The following is a 27,229-nucleotide window of genomic DNA, read 5'->3' as shown; positions in this document are numbered from 1 at the left end:
GAAAAAGATTATCGCGTGAAATATGTTTATTTCATTCCTATCTTACGGTCGGAGCGCGGTATTGCGAGCCAGGTATTGCAGAACGTCTATTCCACACACCCATTTCATCCTGAGTATCCGACTATACTCGGTCTAACCAGCATTTACATTCACCTGTGTATATACTCTCGACTCTCGATAATCGTCATTTTACCTGACTACCTTTTTAATTGCCGCCATTGCCATTTCTGCAAATCTCGTCTCTTTAGTCCTACTGTTACCCATTTATTGCAACGACCGTAATCATAAACTCGAACCGGGGAGCAACGTGAACAAGCACGAATCATATACTGTTTTATTCGATGCAACTTCGAGGCCGTTCGCGATTTAAAAAAATCTTTGAATACAAAAAATTAATAAACTGATCCGAAATAACAAATAATTTGATGCGTATCGATAAAAAATTTTTACGTACGAAGAAGAAAATATAATAATTTCTAAATGATCGAAATAAACTTTTATATTTAGTCTCAATTATATCAGATATAAGCATCAATATGATATCTCATTATACAGAGTATATCTACGCTCCACACCCTTTTCTTCACAAATATGCACTCGCACTCACGTTCATCTATACACGAACTAATCATTCCGCTTCTCAAATATAGCGAAACACATCGTTCTACCTATCTCAAATTATCCTTTTTTTTTTATCTGAAACCGTTTCACAAGAATTTCTATCTAAATTAAAATTGATTTTCTATTCGATCTTAGCGATATCACGAAGAAGAGATAGGAAAGAAAATCTTTTCCTCCATCGATTTAACAAATTCACGCGCCTGTCATCCCTTTATAGCGACGTGCGTGTCTATCGAGAGATTATGTTGGCGAAACGTGTTGACAATGTTCGCGCCGTAGCCATTGTACTGTCAACACAAAATCACGAACAGAGAGGACCAGAATAAGAAGGTGGTATCGGGACGTCAAAACGAGGCGAGAAAAACCGCATTCCTTCGAGCACGACATACAATAAAGCGAAAAATATCGCCACGGACGATAATTACTGTCTCACGGCAGCGATTTATTGCTCGGCCAAGAGGCACGGAACCGACGCCTTTTCCTCGCCAATGTTTTCACCGATCCTATGTTTCCCACCGTCTCTTTATTCACCAATTGTGCACCTGATGATATATTTTTTCATTGTAACTCGTTCACGTAACAGAGACGTTATTTTTACGCTTTACGTTGATTCACGTAATGTAGAATTTCAACAGGGCTTGGATCTCACTTTGTTGTCGTAGAATTTTTAAAATCCGATTATTGCTACTAGAATTCTTTATCTTCACGATTAATCAAAATCTAGCACAAAGTAATCCAATAATATTCAAAAGATTCGTCGTACCGTGGAGTTCATCCGTGATTTTATTTCACTTAATTCCTATTATTTGAACAAAAAAGAATCTTAAACCGGAGAGAGAGAGAGAGAGAGAGAGAGAGATTTCAATGGCTCTCGAAAAGAGATAAAGGCGAAAGAAGAAAGCATCGAAACGACCACAGCCCCGGTGGCTTGGCAATAAAGAGATCTTAACTATTCATTGTTCTGTATAATAACGGGAGCGAAACGAGCGTAACTGGTGGACTTATGTATCCCATCGAGGAGAATCCAAAGCCATATTTAGCCCTGAAAAGAAGTTAATGTCCCTAATCGCGATCGGTGGTAAAATTGCACCCTTCGAATCGCGAACGAGCCAAGGATCGTGTTTTGCTCGGCTCGTAAAACTCGAACCCGAAAAGAGAAAAGAAGAAAAAAAGGTAGGGGGAGGGGGGAGAAAATGGTAACACGCGAGAAAACTCGTCTCGTTATTGAAACACGCCGCACAAAGATATGCCATGTTTTTTTTCAAACGAGCTCGAGTTCGCACTTCATTTTGTATAAGGCGATATGCAAACGAGGTAAGTGAAAATGTGGCCAACCTTATTGAATGTAAATTGAATTATATTACATGGATTATTCGCTGGTGAATAATCGATGATTTCGTCGTGAATGATTAACGAATTACACGCTGGATTCGAGATGTATTCCTGATTTCGACGACATTGACCGATAATTCCACCGTAATTCTAATTATCGTCACGGTCGTTTTAAGCGAATCCATTTAAGGAGAAGTTCCTCAAAGTTGATGTTGAAAGTAATTTTTTTACAAATGGATTAAAAGTAACTTTCACTCTCAAATCTGATTGATTAATGATCGATTCTTGAGAATCTTACACTCAAATGGATTCCTAAAGTATCCTACATTCCTAGATTTTTTCTCAAAGTAAAATTTCACGAAATCAAATCGATGATTGCGAACGGGTAATTGGCGAAATTTTAATCTCACTTATATATATAGATAGATATAATCAAAGCGAATATAATAAAATTATTGGAAAAATGTCAATAATGCGGGAGAACTGGTTTACTGTCCAACTTTCAACGGCAGATATGCATGATTTATCGCGACTTGGGTGGTTAAATCTCGTTCATTGGTGTATCCGATACATACAAATAGGGGAAAAACTGTCCATAGCCATATAGGTGAAACCTTGAAATCTTTGCATTTCATTACACGACCATACACGTAACATGCGTATGCAATACCCAATAAAAAACGTATCGAGATCCCGACACACGTATCATTCTTAAGACTTAGTTTGTTCCAACTAATGGATAATTATTAAATTTTTAGAACGAAAAACAAATATAAAATAATTAAAAAAGAAAAGTGCTCACAGATTACGAAAGCTAATTTGACCGAGGATTCTTTTCTCGAAAAGCTTCTCAATTATCAGTTACGGAGCCTGTGGTGGGTATAATTCTATAGGACAAGAGAACGATAAATCACATTATTCCATAACAGCGTAATACCGCGCACTTGTAAATTGGAGAGGAATCATCTAATGCGGTGGGGTTAATCTTAATTAAATCTCTTCCTCGATCACCTAACATCGCGTGTACATTAATCTTTCGAGGCTTCCTGGAGTTCTCGACACGAAACCCGCTCTTTTATCCTATTTGCCTTTTCGCTTGTAACTAGCTACACACACGTTGAAAATAGATAACAAGTCCGCTCACGATAAGTACGTAGATCCTCTCTTATCAAAACGCACAAAACGTTCCTACACATTGTATTGCATGGCGCTTCCTTCGTCTCCGTCTTTTATTTTATTTCCTCCGCTTCTACAAACCCTCCTATCTTCTAGATAAGATTTTGAAATACCGAATCACAATAGAAACGAGATAAATTGAGATAATATCGAGGGAAGATTTTGTGCCGAGTGCGAAATTATTAAAAATCGGATACACCGTTTTCTTCAGAAAGAGAGAAATCTTATCTATTTCTGTATTTTATTCAAACTTTTCCTTGGGATTATACTTAAACTTTCCCCTATAATATCGATCATAATCTTGGAACAATAAATATTGAAAAGATGTTCGAGCTCCTATTCATCGTTTTGCATCAACGTTTTTCGAAAAACAACAAGTAACGCGCAAAAAAAAAAAAAAAAAAAAAAGAATTAATTAATAACACAGCAAGCAACTGTCGCGAACGAAGAGGGAAGCAATCGCGCGTTATGCTCGCATATACTTAACGTGTCGGATGATTTATTAACGAACCCGTTCCAAATCATAAATAACGCTAACGAATCGTAAATGTTTCATCGTTAAACAAACGCTTGGGGCGCATCAGGCTCGTACAGTTAATCGTTGGCAGGATTCGTACGATTCCATCCTCTTAACAACAGGCTCGACACGTACGCGGTATACCATTCGTAACCAAGGTTGAAAAAGAACTCTACGCTGGCAGCACGTTTACGTTTAGTGCATGCATATGCATCAGATGTGCCAGACACTGTCGCACGTACTAAAATAACTTGCCAACTTGTTTGATTCTCTCTCATCCTGCGAAAATCGCGGCTACGTTTCAATAATAAAGGGTTAATTAGATAAAGCGCCATCCTTAAATATAAATCGATACCATGAAATTGCCGTTGATATATTTGCAATTACCGTTTTCTATTGTAAAATGTTCTAAGAATTGTAAAAAAAAAAAAAAAAAAGAAAGAAAGAAAAACTAAAATAATCAATATCGATCAAGAAAATTCTTATAATTCTTAAAATTCTTATAAAGATGGAACTATTAGAAATTAAAGAAAAATTGGACCATTGTCCAATCGAAATCCATATAATTTTGATTAAAAATTGTGAAAATACTAAGAGTTAAATTAAATTAAATTATCGGACAAAAACTATATATATATCTTTCTTCCCTTCTTAAAAAAATAGAAAAGGATCGACAAGGATCGATTTCGTTACGAATCTTTCAATTAGCAACGATAGGAGACGGATACACGCGTAACTCTTTGCCTTATTAAATTTAAAAAAAGAAAAAAGAGAGAGAGAGAGAGAGAGAAAAATCCTCGATTGTTCGCGATCACTCGGTTAGAATGTCTCTGAATCAATTTCGTTGTAGCACGGGTTTCAACACGTCCAGGTTACACCATACATCCTGTGTTGTTTCACACCGGCAACGCACCGTCTATGCACGGAAGATCTTTAAACGGAGAATTTCGACTTAATTATCGTTCGGCTGATTAATGATCGCGTATATACGTTCCAATGTGGCACCGCGTCAAATTCTATTTAACATTTTGTACGTCGATAGAAAGCGCGATCACGCGAGTAATTTGCACGCACGGTTAGTCTGTTTTCAGAGTTCATCGAGTTGGCATGCGACACCTCTGTGGACACGAACAGAAACGCATTTCCGCCTTTCTAAGCGAATGCAAATTAAACGGGTGCGATTAAGTTGATGGGCACGATCCAACCACGGTCGGCGAATTCTTTTCTGGCGTGAGAAATTTTTCTAGGCGTGGTGGTGTACGCGTTAATCGCCGTTTAACTCTTTGGTAAAAGGATCAGGTTGTTACGTAGGTGTAATTAAATGGAGGAGTGAGGAGGATCATGCATACGTACTGTATTTTCCTTTTTTTGCTTGGAAAAAAATTCGAAAATGAGACGTGAATACAGAGAGAGACGTGAGTTCAGAAGAAAAGAATTACGAGTAATAAAATCTGTAATTCGTAATGGTAAATTTTCATTTTCATCAAATTAAAAACTGCGGAGGGAAAATTTAAACGGTATTTTATTTTGCATTTTTCGAAATTTCATTTCGAATTCGACGAGTTCGAGAAAGATCGTTGAAATTAAGCCGATCATGTTGTAAATTAACTATACAAGTTAAAACTTTCTCTAGTATAATGGACACAATTAAAACTAAACAGCGAAACGATTTTTCCTAAGAATTATGTAATCTTTTTACTACGGATGTTACTTCAGATGTTACTTTGACGTGAATTATCGAGGACGATGCATTTCAATTGTACTTGCTCAATTCTACTCAAGAGAGTCAATTTATCCTGCAAACTCTTTCACGTTAAATTACAAACGATTAAATAATTCGTATAGACCGAGTTCTATGTAAAATTATAAATTTTGCTTATTTTGATATCGAGATGTAAAAAATAAAATAATAAAAAACTTCTAAAAATGTAATAAATAGAAATAATAAATATTCTAATGAAAATTTATTCGTTAGAACATCTGAATCACAGTTGTATATCAAGAATCAGCATCAGAAATTATATTCACGATAATAAATTATAATATACAATAATGATTTTGAACGCGCGTAACATATTCGCGATACTTCTATTTTTAAATATAATTTCATGGATCAAAAAATACGGGGAGATATGTGAAAATAAAATACGAAGATTTCAGAACATAGAAACTAAAGGGAAAATGAAATTTTCCCCGTGAAAAGTAGGCGTGCGTTAGAAGATTACTTCGGAAAGGCACAAGGCCTTACTCGGCGAACGTATAATACTTTCACAGAAGCGTTAGAGCAAAGGTCATTCTTCCCCGGTAAAAGACGAGTAACAAAGTTCAAGCATTCACCGTCATACTGTTGATTTCGAGAGAGTGCAATTGCCGCAAACGAAAAACGTTCATAAATGTTACGTATATCATTGTTTTACGATGAAGAATTTCGAAAAGAATCCCATTCAACGTGAAAAAAAAATGATGAATAAGAAAATACTTCGACTTTCTTTAGGATAATTATGAAACGTTGCATACGTAATACATAATTGAAAAAAGAAAAAAAACAATGAATATACAAAAAATAATAAATGCAATTAATATTACCAATATCTTTCTTCCTATAAAATCGTAATGTTTTAAAAAAAGCATCGTAACATGCATTGTGCAATAACCATAAGCGCGACACTTTCGATAATTTAAATGAGCGGTAACATTCGATGCAAATTATAACGTGTATAAAATTATCGATGAGAGGGCGCTGTCATGAAACTTTGATTCCTTTTCGAGAAACAAATATTTCTTTTTGTTATTCAAAGAGTTAGGATGAAATATTAGAATTACAAACAACGTTCTCAAACAACAATTATGAATATTAAAATTAAAAATCGTGTGTATATATCATGAATATAATAAAATGAATGAAAAAAATTAATTAGAAAATTAAAGTGATACAGAAAAATATGAAAGAAAGAAAAAATAAAAGTCCAATTGAAAAACATTGTATGTATGTATACGTGTGAAATATAATTTATAGTTCATAGATGGCGTCTTCGAAATTTCTCAATATAAAAATATATGTGAACTACACACATACAATTGAATCCACGAAAGAAATGTATTGCTCGAAGATTAACGTATTCTAAGCTACTTCGATTTTGTTTATAAATACGCTCGCTATTATGAAATCAATTTCTTAGAAATTTTGATCTGTCTTTGCTTTGCTTTATTCTTCAATTTACATTTTTTACGAAAGAGATGAACACAATATTTGGCTTCGAAAATTCTCGGAAATATGACTATGCTTCATAATCGATTTTTAAATTAATTAATGTAAAATCTTAATAACGAACAAAGTTTCGTACGATTAAGAATCAAACAGAAAAGTTAAATAAAAGATATGGAAAAGAAAATCATTGACTGACCTGTATGGACGCGATGCCGGGCGTTGGTCTCGTTTGCCAAAAGAAGATCGTCGTACTCCAGTGTCGTCACATCCTTCATATGCACTAACACAATCACGGAAGTCACTAATATTAACACCATTGTTACCACCGATCGGTTCACCGTCATTTTGATCACGAAAATATGCGTTTTCCGGCCACGAAAAATCCGTCGCACGACGCGGGACACGCCATTCGATCACATTTTCGCAAACCGCGAGAATCGGAATTTCGATGAGGAAAGCTCGAAAATATCGAACGCTCGAAGCGGGAAGTTCGAATATCGCAATCGCGTACCGAATGCTAATCCTCGCATATTATTAAAAACGCGATAAATGCGATGATAATAGGACAAAACACGGTTATAAAATTCGCACAAACTATTTCGATTGCGATTCACGCATTATTTTTCCGCGTTTAAATTTTATTTGCCGATACAACGCGAAGTTGTCCCTTTGACGCCATAAATTCGATACGTGCGCAGATCGAACGAATTGTCATAATTACTGCGCATAGGACAGAACCCCGCGTACGAAACGAGTGCACCGTTCACGGATGAGAAACTCTAGGTCGGTGAAATTTCGCGAATTCTCTTCGTTCTCTCGATTCATATTACATGAAAGATTGTCAAACGGCAGACGTTACACACTCGTCAACTGTCACTCGCGTATACGTAATTGATTACGCCGAAAATAAAAGCAAATATTCGAAACCGCGCGTGCTACCACTTTTAAAAGAAGTGTGCGCCACACGAGTCCATGCTACACTGCGAGGCGGCAGTCAGGTGTTTCAAGCAGCCGCCACGCGACATCCGCGCCATCCGTTGGCCTATCACTGAACATTCGATGTCGCGCGTAAACCACCGGCGCGCTTTTCACGCGCACGTTCCTTACGTCGTTCTTGGTGTCACGTGGCCCCACTTGACTTCATTCATGGAGACAGGTCCTTTTATATGAGCGCATGTATGCGTAAGCATTGCCCGGCTGTATAAGTATGCATCATTCTTATGTGCATCTTTTCTTTTTTTCTCCAATGTATACAGGTCGATTTTTGCATACACAGAATAGAAAATTTAAATAATTAATAACACATACTACTTTCTTACAGCATAATCAGACGTTGTCAGAATTTCTCCTCATTCTATATATCAATTTCAATGCCTAACATGCTCAACAATAAAAATGCACGATGTGTAATAAATATTTCTCCGAATCCCTGCAACCAACCAAAATCGATTCTTGGAAAATTGGAATTTTAAAAACATACATAATCAAAAAATCAATACTGTTGTATTCTATCTTCCACTGTTCGTTTCTCCACACACAATTTTCCAATTCAATTTTAAAATCACATTTTTAACCCTATCAAATTTTCAATCACCCTCTCACGCTATCTCCCTTTTTTATGATTACCAACATCTCGAAACATAGCGTGCAAATGGTTGCCCAACATCTGTAAACCGTCCGCCGACCGCTTCTAAGCAGTTTCTTGCACGAAAGCAGTCGCGGATTCGTTCGTTACCTACATTTCCCTATCGGCAGCGATTTCTCACCGTCTCTCCGTCCTCCATCCCTATCCTTAGCAAAGTAAAATCGCGCGTCGAAATCACGTAAGCGTAGCCTCTTCGCGAAGAAGACACGGATGCCTCGGTCTACCGGTATTTTTAATTAAGCCCGGTCGTTCGAGAGAGACAGAAAGGGAGAAAAAAAGTCGTTGGTACAGGAAGCGATGGGTTTCGAGTACGCGGAGCAGCGGACCGTAGTTCGAGCCCCGTTACGGGACCAAATACATTGGCGTAGTCTCGATCGATCGGATATCGTTGTTTTTGCGGCCGATCTTCGCGCACAGTGACCGATCCCGACGCCGGTGTAACTTGGTATTCCGAGGGATCGCGAACCGCATCGATCTTAAAAATTATCGACACGAAACTTGAGAGTAATGGTCAAAGCGGCTTTGTCTTCGTCCTTTGCGTTCCCCTATTCCGCTTTATCTCGCTTTATCTGTCCACCACGAAAGGCAAACGATCCGTGTTCGTTTTTCACCCTGACAAGGAAATGAACGATCGATGCACTTCCAATCGCGATACGTAATCTCTGACCGCAGAGGCGATCGCGCTGTAATTTTCATACTGCGAGAAGAAAAACACGGTTTCCATTATGACTGATGGAAGAATTGCCATGTTTTAGTATTATTGTAGGATAATGGGAAAGCGATTTGATGTATTATCTGTGAAATAAGTATGTAACAGAATAAAATGAGGAAATAAATATCGTGTTGGTCTCACAGGTAGTCAATTTTTTTTTTTTTCTAAAGTCATAGAATAGTATAGAAGATCGTAAAATGTATCTTCCTCTAATGAGCCACTGTTCCACCAACCATTTTTCTCACGAATGAAGAATTCACAATACTTTATTGTTCGGTCTACGAAGACGACAGACTTGTATCTTTCTAATAGTCGCTACAAGTTTAAGACATTTCCGGCGTGGTTATGAATGATTTCAAGTGGCAAACTATTATTGTATTTTATTTGTTATTTATATTTGGATTTTATTCTAATGTTATTCGATGTTGAAGATGAGATTTGGAATAACTTTCAGAACATATCTAAGAAAAAAATCGCGGGTAACGTGATAATTTAATAATGTCTAAACATGGCGCTACGTACCAATGAAATTCTTCTATGCGTCTTTATTTTAGACGCTTCTTTTTTCAAGCCTTGGGGGACATATTCTCACGAAATCCGGTTCTACTGGTTTGGGGTTAGATACGAAGCTGAAGTTTAGCTGCGGTGGCCCGAGAAATCGGCACCTCTGCTGATTACTATATCGTTAATGTATCGTTAGATTGGTTTATTTATTAGGAATGAAGTTATGTGTCAAAATCAAGACCATCCCCGAAAATATTTATAATTCTCTAATCATTTCTTTCTTGATATATATCCTATAAATGATGAAAATTGATATTAAATGAATGATTTGAATTATTTTTTTACGATGCTAAATCATTTACATTCGCACTAACTTTCACGTGAAAAAAAAAGATCAGTTTGTTAAAAGGAAAGGAAAACGAAAGACTGTGTACTGAGAAATTTGTCAGGTAGAATCTAATTAACTTAACACATATACCTCAGGTTTGTAAAATCTTCGCAAACTAAAAATGAAAAAAAAAAAAAAGATGATAATTTTGCCTCGTCGTGCATTGATATTAAAATTTATATCAATATTTTAAAATGCATATAAATCATTAAATATGGTCGTAGAAAAATTAATCGATATATGTTAAAATGGACAACAATTAAATAAATCTCAATTAATTTGTTAAGTTAATCTCTAATAACTTGATACGACAATATCGTTGGCTGTGAATCTCGTTTATGAAGCAAAGTTACCTCTCTTTCGCTCGTTACGTATGAATAAATGAAAAGATATTAGCGGCATTCGTATTACAGATTGTCACGTTCACCAAGGGGATGAAATTTATTACTTCAAATTGGTTACAAAATATGCAATAATTCTCGTATAATTTATGACCGTACCAACAGTGTTGACGATGCATCCTATGAATACATCTTTCTCATATAATGTTATACATACGAGAGAAACCAGGTGGATTTAAATATTCATACGCAATGTATCTCGTATATCAGTTTGCGAGTACTAAGTCTACGTATACAGAGTGTCGTTTTAAAAAATCCATGGTTACTTTCTATTTATCGATGTTCCTGACATTTATACTGTAAAGCATAAAAAATTAAGAATAACCTTGATTAATCTCGTTCATAGATTTAAAAATATCGCTTTAATGTATTACGATTTAAAAATTATTGAAAATATATAATTTGTTAAAAGTTTCATGAAAATTGATAAATAAATATATATTTCATAATGTTTGAAAATCAATATCATATACTCACGAATTTATTTTATATATTTTCAAACTGTTCGTAAAAATTATTTCAATTTTAATTATAATGTTCATGTAAAAAGATAAATGTTTCACCGTGTATACAATATCATACATAGCCAAACACCATGTCCATGTAAAAGAGGTTGTTAATTTCTCCCTGTAAGATCCACGGCGGTGGGCTTCATTAAAAATTGAACTGGTCAGAATATCAGAGAGAAGAATAAATTTAAAACGTATGAGCCATTAATTAACAGTCCAATTGCCGATATTCTTATTCCACGAAATGAACTTTACATACGCAGTATCTGCCTCGAAAAAAAAATACTTGTGTAATAAAGTATATATAATACTTATATATATAATATAATACTATAATACTTATATATATAATTATAATACTAAAGTATATATAATTTAAATTGCTTACATTATGTAGAAATTTCCATAATTTTTTTCTTCTCTTTTACACTCCTCTTTATTTGATATGTTATTTTTAGTTAATTGAAAATATTTCGAAAAAAGAATTCTTTTCATTGACAAGAGATCGCAATAAGAACTCTATACAAATACATTTATAGCTGTTAGGTATCGCGAACAATGAACTCATGGAAATAGGTATATTTGCATCGTGCCAAGATATTTTTACGAATAACCATAATGTTTATTAATATATACATCTATTGAATCTGAATTAATATAATGAAATTGATCTTTACAAAAAATTTTGTCTAAAATTATACGATTGCCACTTAATTGTATTGATTCAAATATGATTAAATACATTATAGAATGTAAATATGATCTATTTCTTCTTAATACAAATTTATATTATATCTTATTTACATTATACATTATTATATATTTGAATTACATTAAAAAAAAATCTTCATATTCTAATATTTACCATAATATTTATTTGAAAATTCTGATTAAAATATACATTTCCTTAGAGAAAGGATATGTAACTATTACATAGAATATATATAATTGCTGGTATTTATACATATATATTGAAATTTAAGAATTTTTCTTTTTTATGTTAATTTTGTTCTTTCTATATATCTTTGTATGCATTGTATGCATTCTAACTGCACCTATCCGAGTGAATAAAGTAAGGAATAAAGGCACATTAAACGTGAAGAATAAGAAATGCAAAATAAAAGCAATATACGAAACTCAAACATGCACAATCAAATGAACGAATAATTATTTTTAATTATTAAATAATAGATTAATTATTAAATATACAAATTAATAAAAAATGATAATAACTTATCAAAATAAATTATTAACATTTTTTTAAAAAAAACATGTTTATATACACGTAAGTGTATAGATACATTTATTTAAAAGATATACTTGCAAACAATATGTAATAAAGTTCTGTACACACATATAACACGAAGAATTTTTAAAAGAATTCTTCTAGGTATGCGCACAATGTGCAACAGATCAGCAAGGTAAGATACAAAAAATGGGAATGCAGAAAGGAAGTTTCTATAACGGTATAAAATATAGTCAAACTGTTGCTCGTAAAAGATAAGAAATGAACTACATTATCTTGAAGATGATCTAGATTACAGAATAAATTGCGTATTACGAAGGAGACTGCATTTCCTCAGAAAATAACAAATATTTACGCATAGATATTTATTTTAATAATGCGAGTATTTTTTTTCATTTTATTAATGCCAGTATTTTTTTCTATTAAAAAAATATATAATAAAAATATTAATTTGCCTTAGAAATAAAAAAAACTATAAAAATTTTTATAATGCAAAAAAAAATATAAAATTAAGTAAAATATTTTAAAAAATGTTTTAAAAGTAATTAAAAACTTGATGAACATTATGTATTTGATACCAATCTACATATTATATTAATATTAATATTAATATGATATATGTAAATTACATCAAAAATATGTTTATATATTTTTTAATATTAAAATTTATAGCATAATAAATTATCATTATTTTATCAATTTGTAATTTTCTCACGGCACTATTAGCAATATCTTAAAGCTTAAGTAATATCCTGAAGTGACAGCAATGGATATATCTATTGTAGTTTCATACAAAATAGATGTTACGAGATTTGCCGATACACAATTGAGAAATTTAATCACGAATAAGACGAGTTACTATCTCAATCACTGGAGCAATTAATTCTTGGTTACTTTTTAATTAGTTTTTAACATAAATAAATAATTTTTTTAATATAAAAATTAAGCAAATAATAAGTTGTAATTTATATATTGTAAATATCTGGTATATTTAATTTTCATGATTCAATATATAAAATTTTGCATTATATAATTACATGAAACTTTGAAAGATTAAATTAATATTTAATAATACGTAAAAAAATAAATAATTTATAACATACTTAAAGCATATATACATAACAAATTATAATATATGACATTGACAACGAAAGCAATCACCAGTGCACTTATAAGATTTCATAAATTTGAGTTCCGGAGATGGTTGTGCAGGTCCTAAGTTCAAAGAATCTTCACTTTCTTCACTCATTTCTTCGATACTAAATGTATCAGTAAGATCTTGTTTATGTTTTGAAGAATCTTTTGATTTAGTTGTTCGAAAAAGAGTCATTTCTCCTTCACTAAAAACATATATATATGCATGATAATGAAAAATATTGAAATGAATATGTGTATAAATATGTAAATAAATTTTTAACAACCTTTCACTATCACTATGCCAATATTCAACAAGAGGAAGATGTTCTTTATTTTTATTTGGTACAGGAAGTCTTTGAATAGAAATCAAACCAGCAGCACTAGTAGCAGCCCCACAATTTTTATCATATTTTGGTAATTTTACATAATCTGAATTACGTTGAATACGTTTAGCTTGTTCAATCCGTGCCTCTATTTAAAATAAATATCATAAAAAAAATTGTAAACATTATCATATTTCAAAATCATAATTAACAATAATACCAAGTTTCTTTTGTAACTGTTTAGTAGTAGAATTATGCTGAGATGTCTGTGTCTGATTGCTACTACAACTGCTATCACTTCCCTAAAATATAAAATATATATTTTTTTTATTTTCTCTTTTATTTCATTTTTATTATAATAAAATGCATTCGAAATTATATATTTACCAAAAAAATTCTTTCATCTTCTACATGATTAGTAGTTTTTGGGTCACTGTCAATTCCACTATCTTCCATCACAAAATAAAAATATATACCAAATTAAAAATTAATATCCCCAATTCATCTGAAATAAGAGATTTTTAAATTAATAATCAAAAACTCTTATATAATATACATATAAACATAGTATTTTTTAAATAACTGTCAAAATAATACCTCTGAATACTTAAATATTTAATAATGCACAAAATCCATCTTTAATTTAAATTTCATTTTTTTATACACAAGTACTTTGAACAAGTACTTACAAAATAATAATTTATTCTGAAATATAATACAATTTATATATAATACACCATTATATAAAATTCTATTATGTAAAATTTTATTTAATAAAAGATAATTTAAAAGTTTTACTCACAAATAGCTTGTAAGCTATCCTGACTTATCTACAAGTAGAAAACATGCTTACATTATCATGGTATGCTCCATTATTGATTTTCTTTCCTCTATATAACCACATGTAACATAAGATATATTAAAAATATTTCTTTTTTAAAACATTATAAAATTAATAAATATAAAATAAAACATATTAAATATTTTACCTTTAAATTATATGTATAAATTTATAACTAAATATATTATACTTTATTCTTTATCTATTCAAATATAATTTTGAATTTATAATATATGTATATATAACACAAAATTAAATAAGGAATTTTTAGGAAAGAACTAGTTTTTTTTATAATATTATAATACAATTTAAATATAACGATTATATCATATGAAATAATTATTTTCTTAAAGCAAATAATATTTAAATGTTATGGCAGTATAGTACGTTTCCTAGGAAACCAGAATTTATTTCCTTGTATATTTATTGAAAAGACAAAGATATAAAGAACTTCAGTTTAGTTTTCATTTAGTTTTCTCACAGTTTCTTAGTTATCTAATACAAAAGCATATTCAATTAATACAAAACATATAAATGAAATTCTAGATCTTTTTAGAATCAAAAATTTTTATATTCTTTAAATTAAAAGAATTTGTATAAATATAACAAAAAAACTAAATTCACAATATTAATAATAAAAAAATTAAAAACTATAAAAATAAACTATTATATTAATAATAAAATATATATTAGGTAATATAATATATAATAAACATTTTACATTAATGTCAATTTATAATTTATTTCTATGTTATTTCTGTGTAGTTGAATATTAGATAATTTTCAACTTAAAAATTATGCATACATCATTAAAGAAAACAACATCTAGAATGGTAGATACAATGCCAACAAAAGAGATAACAAGAGTTAGTATTTCATATATATTTTTCATTTGATTATAATAATATAATTTCTGATATTTAAAAATCTATTATTATAAAATTATACATAAAGATTTAATAATAATCATTTGTTATTTATATTTAGCACATAAGCTTTTTGAGAAGCCGTATGGACATAGGTGCTGGTGATATGGATTGGTTACGAGGAAGAATTTTTTTAAAGCCAGAAGATCAATTACAATTAACTGATGTAGTATGTATCTTTATTACAACTTCATATGTATTATATGTTTTCAAAAAAATTTGATAAAATTTTAGGAATTACAAGAAGAATTTGTTAGAGTTTTAACTATACATAATACAAGAATTCCAGATTCTTTAGTTGAATGGTCATGGAAATTGAAAACATTCATAATGTTACCTCCTCCACCACATTTAGTAACATTTTTAAGTATACCTGGATTGATATTGCATAAAGATTCTGAGGAAGCCAAAATACAGTTAGCAGGAGGGTTTATTGGTAAAAATTTTTACAATAAAAATAAACTATTAAAAAAATTTATAATTAATTTAATTAAAATATTGATTGTCTTATTGTAGTAGAAACACCTTTAGAAGAACCTATTTTGTTCGAAGAGGAAGAAGAGGAAGTTGAAGAAGAAGAAGAAGAAGAAATAATAGAAGAAATAGAAAAGCCAGAAGGTAAAATAATTAAGTGTAAAATAAGATAAAATAATAAAAAAACTAAAAACTTTTTTACATATACTTCTTTAAATATTTAAAATAAAAATTAATTCAAAATTCATTTTACTAATAATTATTAACAAAAAACTGAAGAACCAAAAGAACCTGAACCTGAACCTGAACATGAACATGAACATGAACATGAACATGAAGAGGAAGAAGAAATTGAAAGAGTAAAACCGAAAAAAATACCAAATCAATTTAATTTCTGTGAAAGAGCTGCTTTAACTTATACTAATCCTATGCGAGTAAGTAATATTAAATATTCTAAAATATAATTTGTTTAATTACATTTATATTTATTTAATTTATTTATAAGAATAATGCATTTATATTATTTATAGGAAACAAGTACTCAAACAATACCACCTCCAACTGAATTATTTAATACTCATGTTTTTCAATGGACAATATTTGATGAATATCAGGTATATATTTTTTTTTAAACTATTTTCAAATTATTTATATGAATTAAAAATATGGCTAATATATATCTTAGGAAGATTTTGCTCAACAACAACGTGAAAAAGAAAAAGAAAGAAGAGTTCCACTTCCATTGAGAAAAGAGGATATAAAAAAAAAAGCTCAAACAGAATCTGATGCAATATCATATAGAATGATACAAGCTGCAAAAACGTTAGAACGAATGGTGAATCAAAATATTTTTGATGAAATAGCTCAAGGTTGATATTTTAATTCAATTATTTTCAAAATAATTATTATTTATATTTTATTTAATAATATTTATTTCATATAAATATCATTAGACTATAGATATTGGGATGATCCAAGTGATGAATTTAAAACTGAAGGTTCATTATTACCCTTATGGAAATTTTGTTATGAAAAAAGTAACAAACATGATGTCACACATTTATGCTTCAATAGTAGATATTATGATTTATTTGCAGTTTCATATGGAGCAAGTAAAAAATATTCAAATTTAATTATACAAAGAATTATATATATGTAATTATAATATACATATATATATGTATTTCAGTGTCATTTAGTAGTTTGATAACAGATGGAAAAGTATGTTTATTTACTTTAAAAAATCCATCATATCCAGAATGGATTTGTTCAACTGACTCACCAGTTATGTGTTTGGAATTTAATGAACAACATCCACATCTTTTAGTTATTGGTAATAAAATATATAAAATATAAAAAATAAAAAATTTTTTTTATTTATAATGATACTTATACTTTCAATTAAAGGTACTATGGATGGTTCTGTTGCTGTTTACAATATAATGTTGCCACCTTCAGCTCCTCAATATAGAAGCGATGATGTTATTCAAAAACATGAAGGTATTGTGTGGGAGGTTTGTTTATTATTAATAAAGAAATTTAATATCACATTTTTGTTGTAACTTCAAAATTTAAAAAATTTAATATATTGAATATTAATATAATATCCAAGGTACATTGGGCACCAGATACAGAAGAAGGTAAATTAGCATTCTACAGTGTTAGCATTGATGGGAAAATAAACTATTGGATATTAAATCAAAATGATCTTGGTTTGACAACTGTAATGACTCTTTTTCTGGATAGACCACCAATACCTGGACCAGATGGAACTATGATTACACTAAAAGGTAAATAAATTTTTTAAAAGATAATAAAATTTTATATAATTATTTTTTTTACTTTAATAAATTTTAATATAATTTACTAGGTTGTGGAACATGTTTTGCATTTCATCCTACAAATTATAATATATTCTTGGTTGGAACAGAAGAAGGAACAATTTATAAATGTAATACAGCATATAGTAGTGTTTATATGAATACTTATAATGAAGCACATAATATGCCAATCTATCAAATAGTTTACAATAAATTCAATTCTAGTATATTTGCAAGTTGTTCTGGTGATTGGAGAATAAAAATATGGGAAGATGACAGAATGTAAATATCAATTATCATTTATAATTATTTAAATTCTTATTTTCTTCTTATGTTCATTAATGTTATAAATTTTTTATAGGGAACCTCTTTTTATGTTTGATCTTAATGTTCCAATTGGAGATGTTCAATGGGCACCATATAGTTCAACAGTATTAGCTTGTGTTTCAAATGATGGAAAAGTTACAGTTTTTGATTTGAATGTAAATAAATACAGACCAATATGCAGTCAACCAGTTGTTAATAGAAAGAAATATAAATTAACTAAACTTGCATTTAATAATAAATTACCATTCATTATAGTAGGTGATGATAGGTAAGAATTTGTTTTATAATTATATTTAATAATATAATCATTTATTTAATAAAAATAACATATATATTTATATAAACAGAGGTACAATAAATACATTAAAACTGTCACCAAATCTCAGATTGAAAGTAAAACCAACCAAGAGACAACTTCATTTAACTCATAGAGAATTAGAAATTTTAAAATTAGAAAGATTATTAAGTTTTGTACGTGAACCACTTGTTTTGCCACAACCAAAAGATACAAGAGTGGTATATAATTAAATTATATTTTTAATCATAAATATATTTTATGTATGTATTTTTTTAAATAAAATATATTTAAATATATTATAGATATCATTTTTTATCATTATTATTATATTATATTATGAAAAAACTTTTTATGTTAAACATCAACACTTTATTAATATTTTCTATAACAAAAAATACATATCAATACCTATCATCAATATCTTTATAAACAAATTGGCACTAAATTTAGAATAATTTATAAAATTAAACTTATCTATTGCTATAACATGTCTTCTAAACTAGAAGCAATTATTAACGATTATGAAACTACTATAATATTATTTCTTTATAAATAGAATTATGAAAATTTTTGCAATTCCATACATATAACAATGCCACATACTTTCATATAAATCTACTTTTAAATACTTCTAAAGAATAAGTTTGTGATTTTAGAAATACATTTAATTGCATATATATATATATATATATATATATATATACATATATACACATATATATAAAATTTAATAAATTTATTATTTAATATATATTTAATAAATTTAATATATATTTAAAAAGATATTAATTAAAAGAGTATTTATAAATATTGCATAATATTTTTATAATTAAAAATTCAATTAATATTTTTGAAAGTTTTAATTCAATAATACATATGTAAATTCTTTATAAACTTAATACAAAATATTATCATTATAAAAAATTTTATTTGCAGATATTTCAAATATAGTAAGCACTGGCTATCACAGTGTCTGTTACATTTATTTTTAAATAAATATTTATATTATATAATTTTTTCTTATATCAAATAAATTATTAAAGTTATTAAATATATGAGGTAAATAAATATTAAATAACATATAAAAATATAAAAAAATATATTATTCATAAAAATAAATAATTTTTGTATCATTGGCACATTAATTTTTTTATGTAAAACAAAATAAAAATAAAATTTGTATTCTTATTATTATTAATACTGAGATTGCATATGAAAGAATTAAAATTATAAAATATTACTTTCTAAATATTTATATATTTTCTTTAGAAATTTATATATTTTTTTTAGAAGAAAAATTTTTGTGTATATAACTTATTATAACTAATAAGTTTTAATATCATATTTAAAACAATCTATAACTTTTTTAGGAACTTGAAACATCTAATAATTCATCATTAATGAAATTAAAAAAAGTAAAATTTCTTATCAATAATATTTAATAATTATTTAAATACAATAAAAATTTGTTGGTATCTATATTTATTATAAATATTAAAAAATATATAACATCTACATTTTCAAGGATATTTTATAGAATCCTTTTTTATTCCCATATAAATTTCTAATCAAATTAATAATAATTTCTAATTTATGATGATTAATATATAATCTTATAAAATATCAGAAAATAATATTTTTCATTTGAAAATACTATAATACATTTCTAATTTAATTTTTTATACTAATTTAGATAAGATTAAAATCATAAAAAAAGATTATAAAGTCTCAATATTAATATTTAGTAAAAGAGAATTATTAAGTAGATAATGTAAATTATATATTTAGAAAAAATTATTTTCCTAATTTTGTATATGATATATTACAAGATTAATTTTTAATGAACAAAATCTTAAAAAGAAATTTTACCAGGAATTTCTGGATTTTCAATCACACCTCTAAAATATTTCAATTCTAAAAAATCCCTAATATTGTTTGGGCATGGTACTTGTCTGCCAGCAAACTCAATACTTGACATTGGATGAAGAAATTGCTCTGGAAAATCTTTATTATTTAAAAACCATGCATCTTTAACCATAGAACCATTTTTGACATAAAATGGAAGTATATTTACAGTTAAATGATTTATTTTTGAATACTGTACTTTAAAAAATTCCCCTTCTGTTGCTTTTTCCCAAACAAAACCATGATTATCAATAATAGGTTTATTCATAGCTTTAATTAACCATGGTGATCTTTCAAGATCATCACGATTTACTCCTATTTGTACTTCATGATCCCATGGTAAAATATCACCATTTCTCATAGCACCAAGTAAAGATCCACTTTCTAACCAAAATCTGATACCAACTTCTTCTAATTTATCAAATACATGATGAGCAACTTTCCTTAATCCTGAGAGGCAACAAGGTGGAGTATATCGATTTTGATAAAGATAAGAAGGAACACCATTTATGACTGATCCAAAACATCTAATACTTTCTCTAGAACATCCATACCATTCTATAGAATTGGAAGTTCTTATAACTTTTTTAATTCCCAATTTTTCAAACATAGATCGTTCACGATTTTGATATAATTGTTGTACCTTCCATTGAGTTTGCTGATTTTTATATAATGATTTTCCTTCATTAAAATTATAATTTGATAATATATGAATCTGGTAACATGTAATAAATTATCTACTAGAATCAATTTTACTAATATGTGCTTATGTATTAAATATTACTAATTGAATTATTTTTATTATAAATTTAAATTATTATAACATTTATAAAAATAAAAAACAAAATTTTTATATTCAAAATCATAAAGAAAACATCCCTTAAACTAACTAACTAATCCCTAAACTAAATATATAATAATTTATTTAAAATTTTTTTCTTTTTTTAATATAAAATTAATTAAAAATAAAATTAAGAAAGTTCAAATTAAATTTAAGTTAAAATTAAATTAAAATTAAGAAAATACAAACCTTTGCTCCTAATGCAGTTGTTTGAATGTATAATGCATCCGTAAAAGGTAATAAGAAAGGATCAGTTAATTTTTTTAATAATTTAGTTTCAAGCATTGTAGCATGTTTTCCATTTACTCCATCACATTCATTACCAGTTATATATGAAAATTTGATACTCCATTCCTTAACTTTTAAATCTATATGAATGCAATTTAAAGTTACACTTCCTACTGGTACACTAACTATTCCTAATTTTGTAGCTTGTGATACAGTTTCCTATAATAATTTCAAACAATATTATATATACCATTGTATTTATTTATTATAATAATTATTAAGAATAAAATTTAAAAAATGCTTTAAAAGAGAATAATAAAAATATATAATATTTCTTACTTGTATGATTTGCTTAGTAGAAAGTCGACTACCATCAGGTAAAAATAAAACAAACTTTGTACGCACATAAAAAAGAGGATTTCTTTCATCATAAGATTTATTAAATTCCGGTTGCAAATTTATCAATTTAACATTTTGCATACTTTCATTTGCAAAGTTTAATTCCAATGGAGGATATGGCAATTCATTGCTTATTATTAAAATTGGTATAGTAGGAAAAAAGCTTAATATAGACTCTACAGTGGAAGTCACATCATTTTCAAAAGTTTCAAACTCTCGTATAACCACAGTTACTAATCGAGCTAATCGACGATGAAATTTTTGTGGAGGATCAGGAGTAACGATATTTGGTGTCAACAACCGTAAAGTGTTTTGTGTAGCAAATAACCTCCATATTCTATACCATATAATGATATTACCTAATAGTGCAAGCACTAATAACGTTCTTACAAACTTAAAGCGCATAATTATCGCGTGTTATGCGATACCATTGTAAATTAAATTTTCTTTACTTCATTTTTTTATGTATTATAATACTTCTAAATTACATTTAAATGTTTGATAAATCATATCTCTATATATTTCAATTTAATTCTCCTCAGCACTACCAATCTATCATTTTCCACATATAATATAAGAATAACACTAAAATATTATTTTTATATAATATTATTATTTAATAAATGTTCTTTATATTATTATAAAATCTTAATACTTCATATATTAAAAACAAAATCTTTATTTTGAAATTTAGAAAATTTAAAATCATTTGGCGCTATAATCTGGTGACATTATAAATATAATGTTTAGAATACTGCTTTACTGTTGTTTTTACATAAACGTCAAGATCTACATTTGTAGCATTCGGTGTTCTAATAAAATTAATAGGAAGATAGTACTTATTCTTTGATTGTTACATTATAATTTAAATAGATAAAAAATAGTGAAGTTTAAGTACATTTTAAGAAAGAAATCTTTCTATTAGTGCACTATGCCTCTCCATCGTTATACTCATGCAGTTTTATGCAGAATTCCTCTTTCACTTCGTACAAGAGGCGAGGTCACATTAGATGAAGCTAGAACTCAACATTTGGCACTTGCTCAACTTTTGCGAGAACTCGATATCGATGTTGTTGAAATGCCACCAGATGAAAATTCACCGCTTTGTGTTTTTGTTGAAGATATTGCAGTTGTATGCAATGGTATTGCACTTGTAGCTCGACCCAATGAACCGTCGCGTCTAAAAGAGGTATATTTATATAAAATTTTATAGAAATTAATAAATATTTTTAATTATTAATATTAATATTATTATTATTTTACAAAAAAAAAGATTTTAATTCATTATATCTTTGTAAGAAAATCATATTTTAATATATATGTATAATAATATACATATATACATATCATTTAAAAAAAATAATTTAAATTATTTCTATGTATTTGCATAAAAAAAAATAAATTTATTATATTTTCATATGTAACATTATTATATTAGTAATGTTTTTAATATATGAATGACTGATGATGTAATTCTAGATTGAGACAATTAGAGCTGTTTTGAAGAAGGAATTGGAAATTCCTCTTATAGAAATAGCTGATAAAAATGCTCGTTTAGATGGAGGAGATGTTTTATTTACTGGTAAATTTTGTTTAATATTAAATTAATACTAAAAAAAAGAAATTATTATTTAAGAAATGTTTATAGGTCGTGAATTTTTTGTTGGATTATCTCATTATACAAATGAAGCAGGTGCAAGAGCAGTTGCAGCAGCATTTCCAGAATATCCTTGTGTACCTATTAAGGTTGGTAAATTATTGATTAATAATTATTAAATAATTAAATTGATAACTATTTAGTATAATTTGTATAGTTATTTGCTTCTTAAGATATATTAATCTTTGAATCTTCTATCTTCTATATAAATTTTTAATATTTCTTTATTCTGAAAATGTAAAATATATTGCATGAAAATTGTTTAATTAAATATTTCTTAAAATAAAAAGAATTAATGTTGTTTGCTTTATAACTTTATTCAATATTTTTATTTGTAGCATAACTTGTGTCATCAAAAGTATTATGTGTTATAAAGACATCAAAATGTATATTGTGATTGTTTTAGAAATATATATTTTTTTTGTTCTTAATATTTTCATGATATATGTTTATTTCTATATGTTAAAAATTTGTGATATGTAATAATATTGATATAATTATAATAAAATAAATATATGGGTAATTGTATCTTACATTTTATATACATATATTAATTTAATAATTATATATTTAATTCTATTATAGTTATTTGAATAAATAATATTTGAAATAAAAAATATTACTATGATAAAAAACATATTTAAAACATATTTTCATAAAATATTTAACACATATATATATTTACACATATTTATAAATATATTGGTTAAAAATATCATTAATTAAAATAAAAAAATCAAAGTTTTATTTTTCTGATGTTCATTTAAGGTGGGTGATGGTGGCGAAGAGGTGATAGTGGAGAGTCTTACCTCAGCCCCAATTCAGGTTTGGGTGTATTAGACTGACTCTCTTTTGCATATTATATTGAAAAAAAATTTCACAATTTAGAAACACAATTTTGCACGATTCCAACAAATTTATTTGTGAATATATTTTTTACAATTACCCATTGCAGATGTTTTACAGAATGCTTTCAAATGGAGTTTTATCTAGTATGTGAGTTATGGCTTAGTGCAATTTTGCACATGAGACACATACATACACTGATACACAAAACTATATTTCAATTTCGCATGTAATTAATATTTATAATATTTTGCATAAATTTGTCATGTTATGAAATTTTATAATGTAACTTTAATCAATTATATATAAAAAAAATGTAAAATATAAAAAAATTATATTTTTAAAACAAGAATATTTCATTTTCTTGAAATATGAAATTTTAATGATTGATTAAAGTTACATTATTTATTGCTCATAATATGCATAATATAAAGTCATAATCCAAATTAGTATATCAATTAATTTTCTTTTAGATTAATTTTCTTTATTTTTTTTTTTCTTTGCAATGCTATAAAAAGTAATATATTTTTATAATATATTTAAGAAATAATACTTTTTTTTTATGCTTTGTGTTAATTACAAAAAACAATTAGAAATTGATGAAAATAATGCTTAATTTATCTAAAAGTTTGTTTTATTAAAATAAAAACATTGATTATTTCTAATATAGTTAAAATATCATATATATCTAAAGGAGTTAATAATTTTCTATTTTATTGCATTTATGATTACATCATATATATTATTTAAAATTGAGAGTATGTGTATTTTTTATTCAATTATTATTTATAGGTTGCTGAATCCAAACGTCTTAAAGGTTTAGTTACAATGGCTGGTCCAGATATCATTTGTGTAGGTGCTGGAAAAGAATCTCAAGAAGTTTTAAAGGTATTTAATTGTAATCTAACAATGATTTTTTATTTGTTTATATATATTTATATATATATATTGTTTGTAATATAGAGAATTGAAAGAGAAGCAACTTATAGTTACCAAACATTAACTGTGCCTGAAGATGCTGCAGCCAATGTACTTTATGTGAATGGAACACTGATTCACAGATCAGAAGATGAAATTCCACAATCAAGTAAAGTTTTTGCAGAAAAAATTGAATTTCCAACTAGATCATTACGTATGTCTGAATTAGCAAAGGTTAGTTCTGGTTTGACTTCTTGTTGTTTATTAGTACGTAGACCCAGACATATTCGCAGTATTTAAATCAAGAATTGAAAGTATACCTAGCATCAATGCTAGAATTATATATTGATGTGAATTATAAAATCAAGAGTTTAAATATTTCTAATAGAAAATGATCAAAATGCTGTGCAAAAAACATTAACGTAATGACGTAGCACGTATACGTCGCTCTAAAACTTTAATAACTATTTTAATGTGAACAGAAAAGATTATTTTTTAATTATTTTATAAAAAAAATTATCTTAATATAAAAAAGATTTTATATAATTAAGAAGATTAATATATTTGATTTTAAGGTATTTACAGTAGAAATAATATATTAAAATTTTATTAATTTAATAATAGATTTATAAGATATAAAATCATTACACCTATCTTGCCATTTAATGTGAGATTTATTTTTTTTTAAGATTTTATTATGGCAACATTAGATATATATATATATTTTTATATTTTAATGATTTCAAATATATTTTATGATCAATTAGTTATTACCTTATAATTTACTTGAATAATATATGAATGTTTACTCATAATAAATTTAATATCAAACTATAGAAATTCATATTGCACAAAATTTTTTTTAAAAAGACAAAAAATATTTTAAAAAATTAATTTATAAATTAAATAAATAAATCAAAAAATTTTAATGTAGCACAAAAAGAACAAAATCATAAAATTAAAATATAATAATAATAAACTACATCTATATCTTCTACTTTTGATATCTTGTGTTATATAAATAGAAATCAATTGTTAGACAGCTATTAAAAATCAATTATCAGTATTCTAATCTTGAATGCATTTGCTACTAGTCTATAAAAAGTGTTCACTTAATTATTCAAATAGAACTCTTTTATAATTCAATTATATACTGCAAAATTAATGATATATAAAAGCACTGATAGTTAAAAGTTAATGCTGATTCACATTATAGCAAAGTTATATGATTAAGAGTCTACTGAGCAAAAAAAAAAAAAAAATAATAAAACTTGTGTATAAAAATAAATTTCATATATATACAATATATATTGCAACAAGCTTAAATTGTTTTGGCAGAGTTAATAACAGTAGAAAATTAATAATAGAATTTGCAGTACTATAATATAATTTTTTAATATTCTTTAAACTCTCTCTCTCATGACAATATTATAATAAGTTTATTGTATTTTTATATATTTTAATGTGAATTTTCATATTAATCCATATGTTTGTATTTTATTATATTATTCTTTTTTTCTATTATAAAAGTATTGCATTTGTTTGAATTTTGTGATAAAAACAGTTTTGTAATGAATGTTTTATAAATTGTAACAATTGTAAATTAGATTTGATATTATTTAATATATTTCTTTAAAAAATTTTCCAAAATATATAGGCTATAAAATTGTAAACAAAATAAAAAATATATACTATATATGTTATAGTCTATAGTTCTAATTAATTTCCTTTTCAAAAATGTATATAAATATATTTATTATTAATTCAATTAATAAAATAATAGTTTTATTTAAAAAAAAGTTTATGTGAAATGTTTTGTACGAATAAATTAAAATATATATATATGCACGCTTGTGTGTGTGCGCGCGCGCGCGTGTGTGTCAAAAATTCATATATAATTTTATTTTCTTTATCTACATATGTATAAATAGATACCAATCGTTTTTAACACTAAATGTAAGAGAAGTATTTTCTTTTTCAGATTTGTGTTCTAAAAATTAATATTTGCTTATAAAAAAAATAAATATAAA

General features: G+C 27.3%; 5 protein-coding genes across 6 annotated transcripts in view; 2 read left to right on the top strand and 3 right to left on the bottom strand.

Moving 5' to 3' along the window:
* Positions 1–7,836, bottom strand: part of LOC100872150 (uncharacterized) — a 161,994-nt gene extending 154,158 nt beyond the window's left edge. The window contains exon 1 of the mRNA XM_086907509.1: positions 7,051–7,836. Within this exon, the coding sequence (XP_086763635.1) occupies positions 7,051–7,198 (148 nt within the window). The 5' untranslated portion in view covers positions 7,199–7,836. The remainder of the gene's footprint in view (positions 1–7,050) is intronic.
* Positions 7,837–13,223: 5,387 nt separating this feature from the next.
* Positions 13,224–14,808, bottom strand: LOC100872029 (uncharacterized). The gene is made up of 7 exons (XM_003698174.4): positions 14,709–14,808; positions 14,522–14,609; positions 14,317–14,424; positions 14,107–14,224; positions 13,940–14,021; positions 13,681–13,867; positions 13,224–13,599 (listed from the first exon to the last, which is right to left on the bottom strand). Exons 4-7 carry the CDS (start codon positions 14,173–14,175, stop codon positions 13,386–13,388), a joined length of 552 nt encoding a protein of 183 aa, XP_003698222.1. The 5' UTR covers positions 14,176–14,224; positions 14,317–14,424; positions 14,522–14,609; positions 14,709–14,808; the 3' UTR covers positions 13,224–13,385.
* Positions 14,778–18,701, top strand: LOC100871910 (dynein intermediate chain 2, ciliary). Its single transcript, XM_086907505.1, has 15 exons — positions 14,778–15,253; positions 15,326–15,426; positions 15,548–15,655; positions 15,721–15,922; positions 16,003–16,104; positions 16,240–16,394; positions 16,491–16,574; positions 16,646–16,829; positions 16,914–17,072; positions 17,150–17,293; positions 17,368–17,474; positions 17,573–17,750; positions 17,831–18,062; positions 18,142–18,375; positions 18,455–18,701. The coding sequence occupies exons 2-15, from the start codon at positions 15,358–15,360 to the stop codon at positions 18,633–18,635; spliced, it is 2,139 nt and encodes a 712-aa protein (XP_086763631.1). The 5' UTR covers positions 14,778–15,253; positions 15,326–15,357; the 3' UTR covers positions 18,636–18,701.
* Positions 18,702–19,250: 549 nt separating this feature from the next.
* Positions 19,251–22,303, bottom strand: LOC100866430 (ribitol 5-phosphate transferase FKRP). The gene is made up of 3 exons (XM_003698212.4): positions 21,719–22,303; positions 21,341–21,598; positions 19,251–21,025 (listed from the first exon to the last, which is right to left on the bottom strand). Exons 1-3 carry the CDS (start codon positions 22,181–22,183, stop codon positions 20,258–20,260), a joined length of 1,491 nt encoding a protein of 496 aa, XP_003698260.1. The 5' UTR covers positions 22,184–22,303; the 3' UTR covers positions 19,251–20,257.
* Positions 22,304–22,534: 231 nt separating this feature from the next.
* LOC100866242 (N(G),N(G)-dimethylarginine dimethylaminohydrolase 1) lies at positions 22,535–26,904 on the top strand. 2 transcript variants are annotated; one of them, XM_003698211.4, is made up of 6 exons: positions 22,535–22,967; positions 23,258–23,360; positions 23,427–23,524; positions 24,204–24,260; positions 25,074–25,169; positions 25,245–26,904. In XM_003698211.4, exons 1-6 carry the CDS (start codon positions 22,710–22,712, stop codon positions 25,497–25,499), a joined length of 867 nt encoding a protein of 288 aa, XP_003698259.2. In that variant the 5' UTR covers positions 22,535–22,709; the 3' UTR covers positions 25,500–26,904. The 2 variants fall into 2 exon arrangements, with proteins under 2 accessions (XP_003698259.2, XP_003698258.2); XM_003698210.4 differs by lacking the exon at positions 24,204–24,260.
* The last annotated feature ends 325 nt before the right edge of the window (positions 26,905–27,229 follow it).

Source organism: Apis florea, unplaced genomic scaffold, assembly GCF_048593485.1.
Source record: "Apis florea isolate Af1SG1 unplaced genomic scaffold, ASM4859348v1 contig_2897_pilon, whole genome shotgun sequence".
In the NCBI taxonomy this organism is placed as follows: domain Eukaryota; kingdom Metazoa; phylum Arthropoda; class Insecta; order Hymenoptera; family Apidae; genus Apis; species Apis florea.
The sequence above is the reverse complement of the archived record's forward strand: the minus strand, read 5'-3'. Positions and strand labels throughout refer to the sequence as shown.

Excerpts from the sequence above, each read along its gene's own strand:
- LOC100872029 (XM_003698174.4), bottom strand. The coding sequence starts at position 14,175 with ATGGAAGATAGTGGAATTGACAGTGACCCAAAAACTACTAATCATGTA. Across the intron at positions 14,022-14,106 it reads AAGATGAAAGAATTTTTTTG|GGAAGTGATAGCAGTTGTAG; the intron begins GTAAATATATAA and ends TTTATATTTTAG. Across the intron at positions 13,868-13,939 it reads ACAGTTACAAAAGAAACTTG|AGGCACGGATTGAACAAGCT; the intron begins GTATTATTGTTA and ends TATTTTAAATAG.
- LOC100871910 (XM_086907505.1), top strand. The coding sequence starts at position 15,358 with ATGCATACATCATTAAAGAAAACAACATCTAGAATGGTAGATACAATG. Across the intron at positions 15,656-15,720 it reads AATTACAATTAACTGATGTA|GAATTACAAGAAGAATTTGT; the intron begins GTATGTATCTTT and ends ATAAAATTTTAG. Across the intron at positions 15,923-16,002 it reads GTTAGCAGGAGGGTTTATTG|TAGAAACACCTTTAGAAGAA; the intron begins GTAAAAATTTTT and ends GTCTTATTGTAG.
- LOC100866430 (XM_003698212.4), bottom strand. The coding sequence starts at position 22,183 with ATGCGCTTTAAGTTTGTAAGAACGTTATTAGTGCTTGCACTATTAGGT. Across the intron at positions 21,599-21,718 it reads CTACTAAGCAAATCATACAA|GAAACTGTATCACAAGCTAC; the intron begins GTAAGAAATATT and ends AAATTATTATAG. Across the intron at positions 21,026-21,340 it reads CAACTGCATTAGGAGCAAAG|ATTCATATATTATCAAATTA; the intron begins GTTTGTATTTTC and ends ACATGTTACCAG.
- LOC100866242 (XM_003698211.4), top strand. The coding sequence starts at position 22,710 with ATGCCTCTCCATCGTTATACTCATGCAGTTTTATGCAGAATTCCTCTT. Across the intron at positions 23,361-23,426 it reads AGGAGATGTTTTATTTACTG|GTCGTGAATTTTTTGTTGGA; the intron begins GTAAATTTTGTT and ends AAATGTTTATAG. Across the intron at positions 24,261-25,073 it reads TTACCTCAGCCCCAATTCAG|GTTGCTGAATCCAAACGTCT; the intron begins GTTTGGGTGTAT and ends TATTATTTATAG.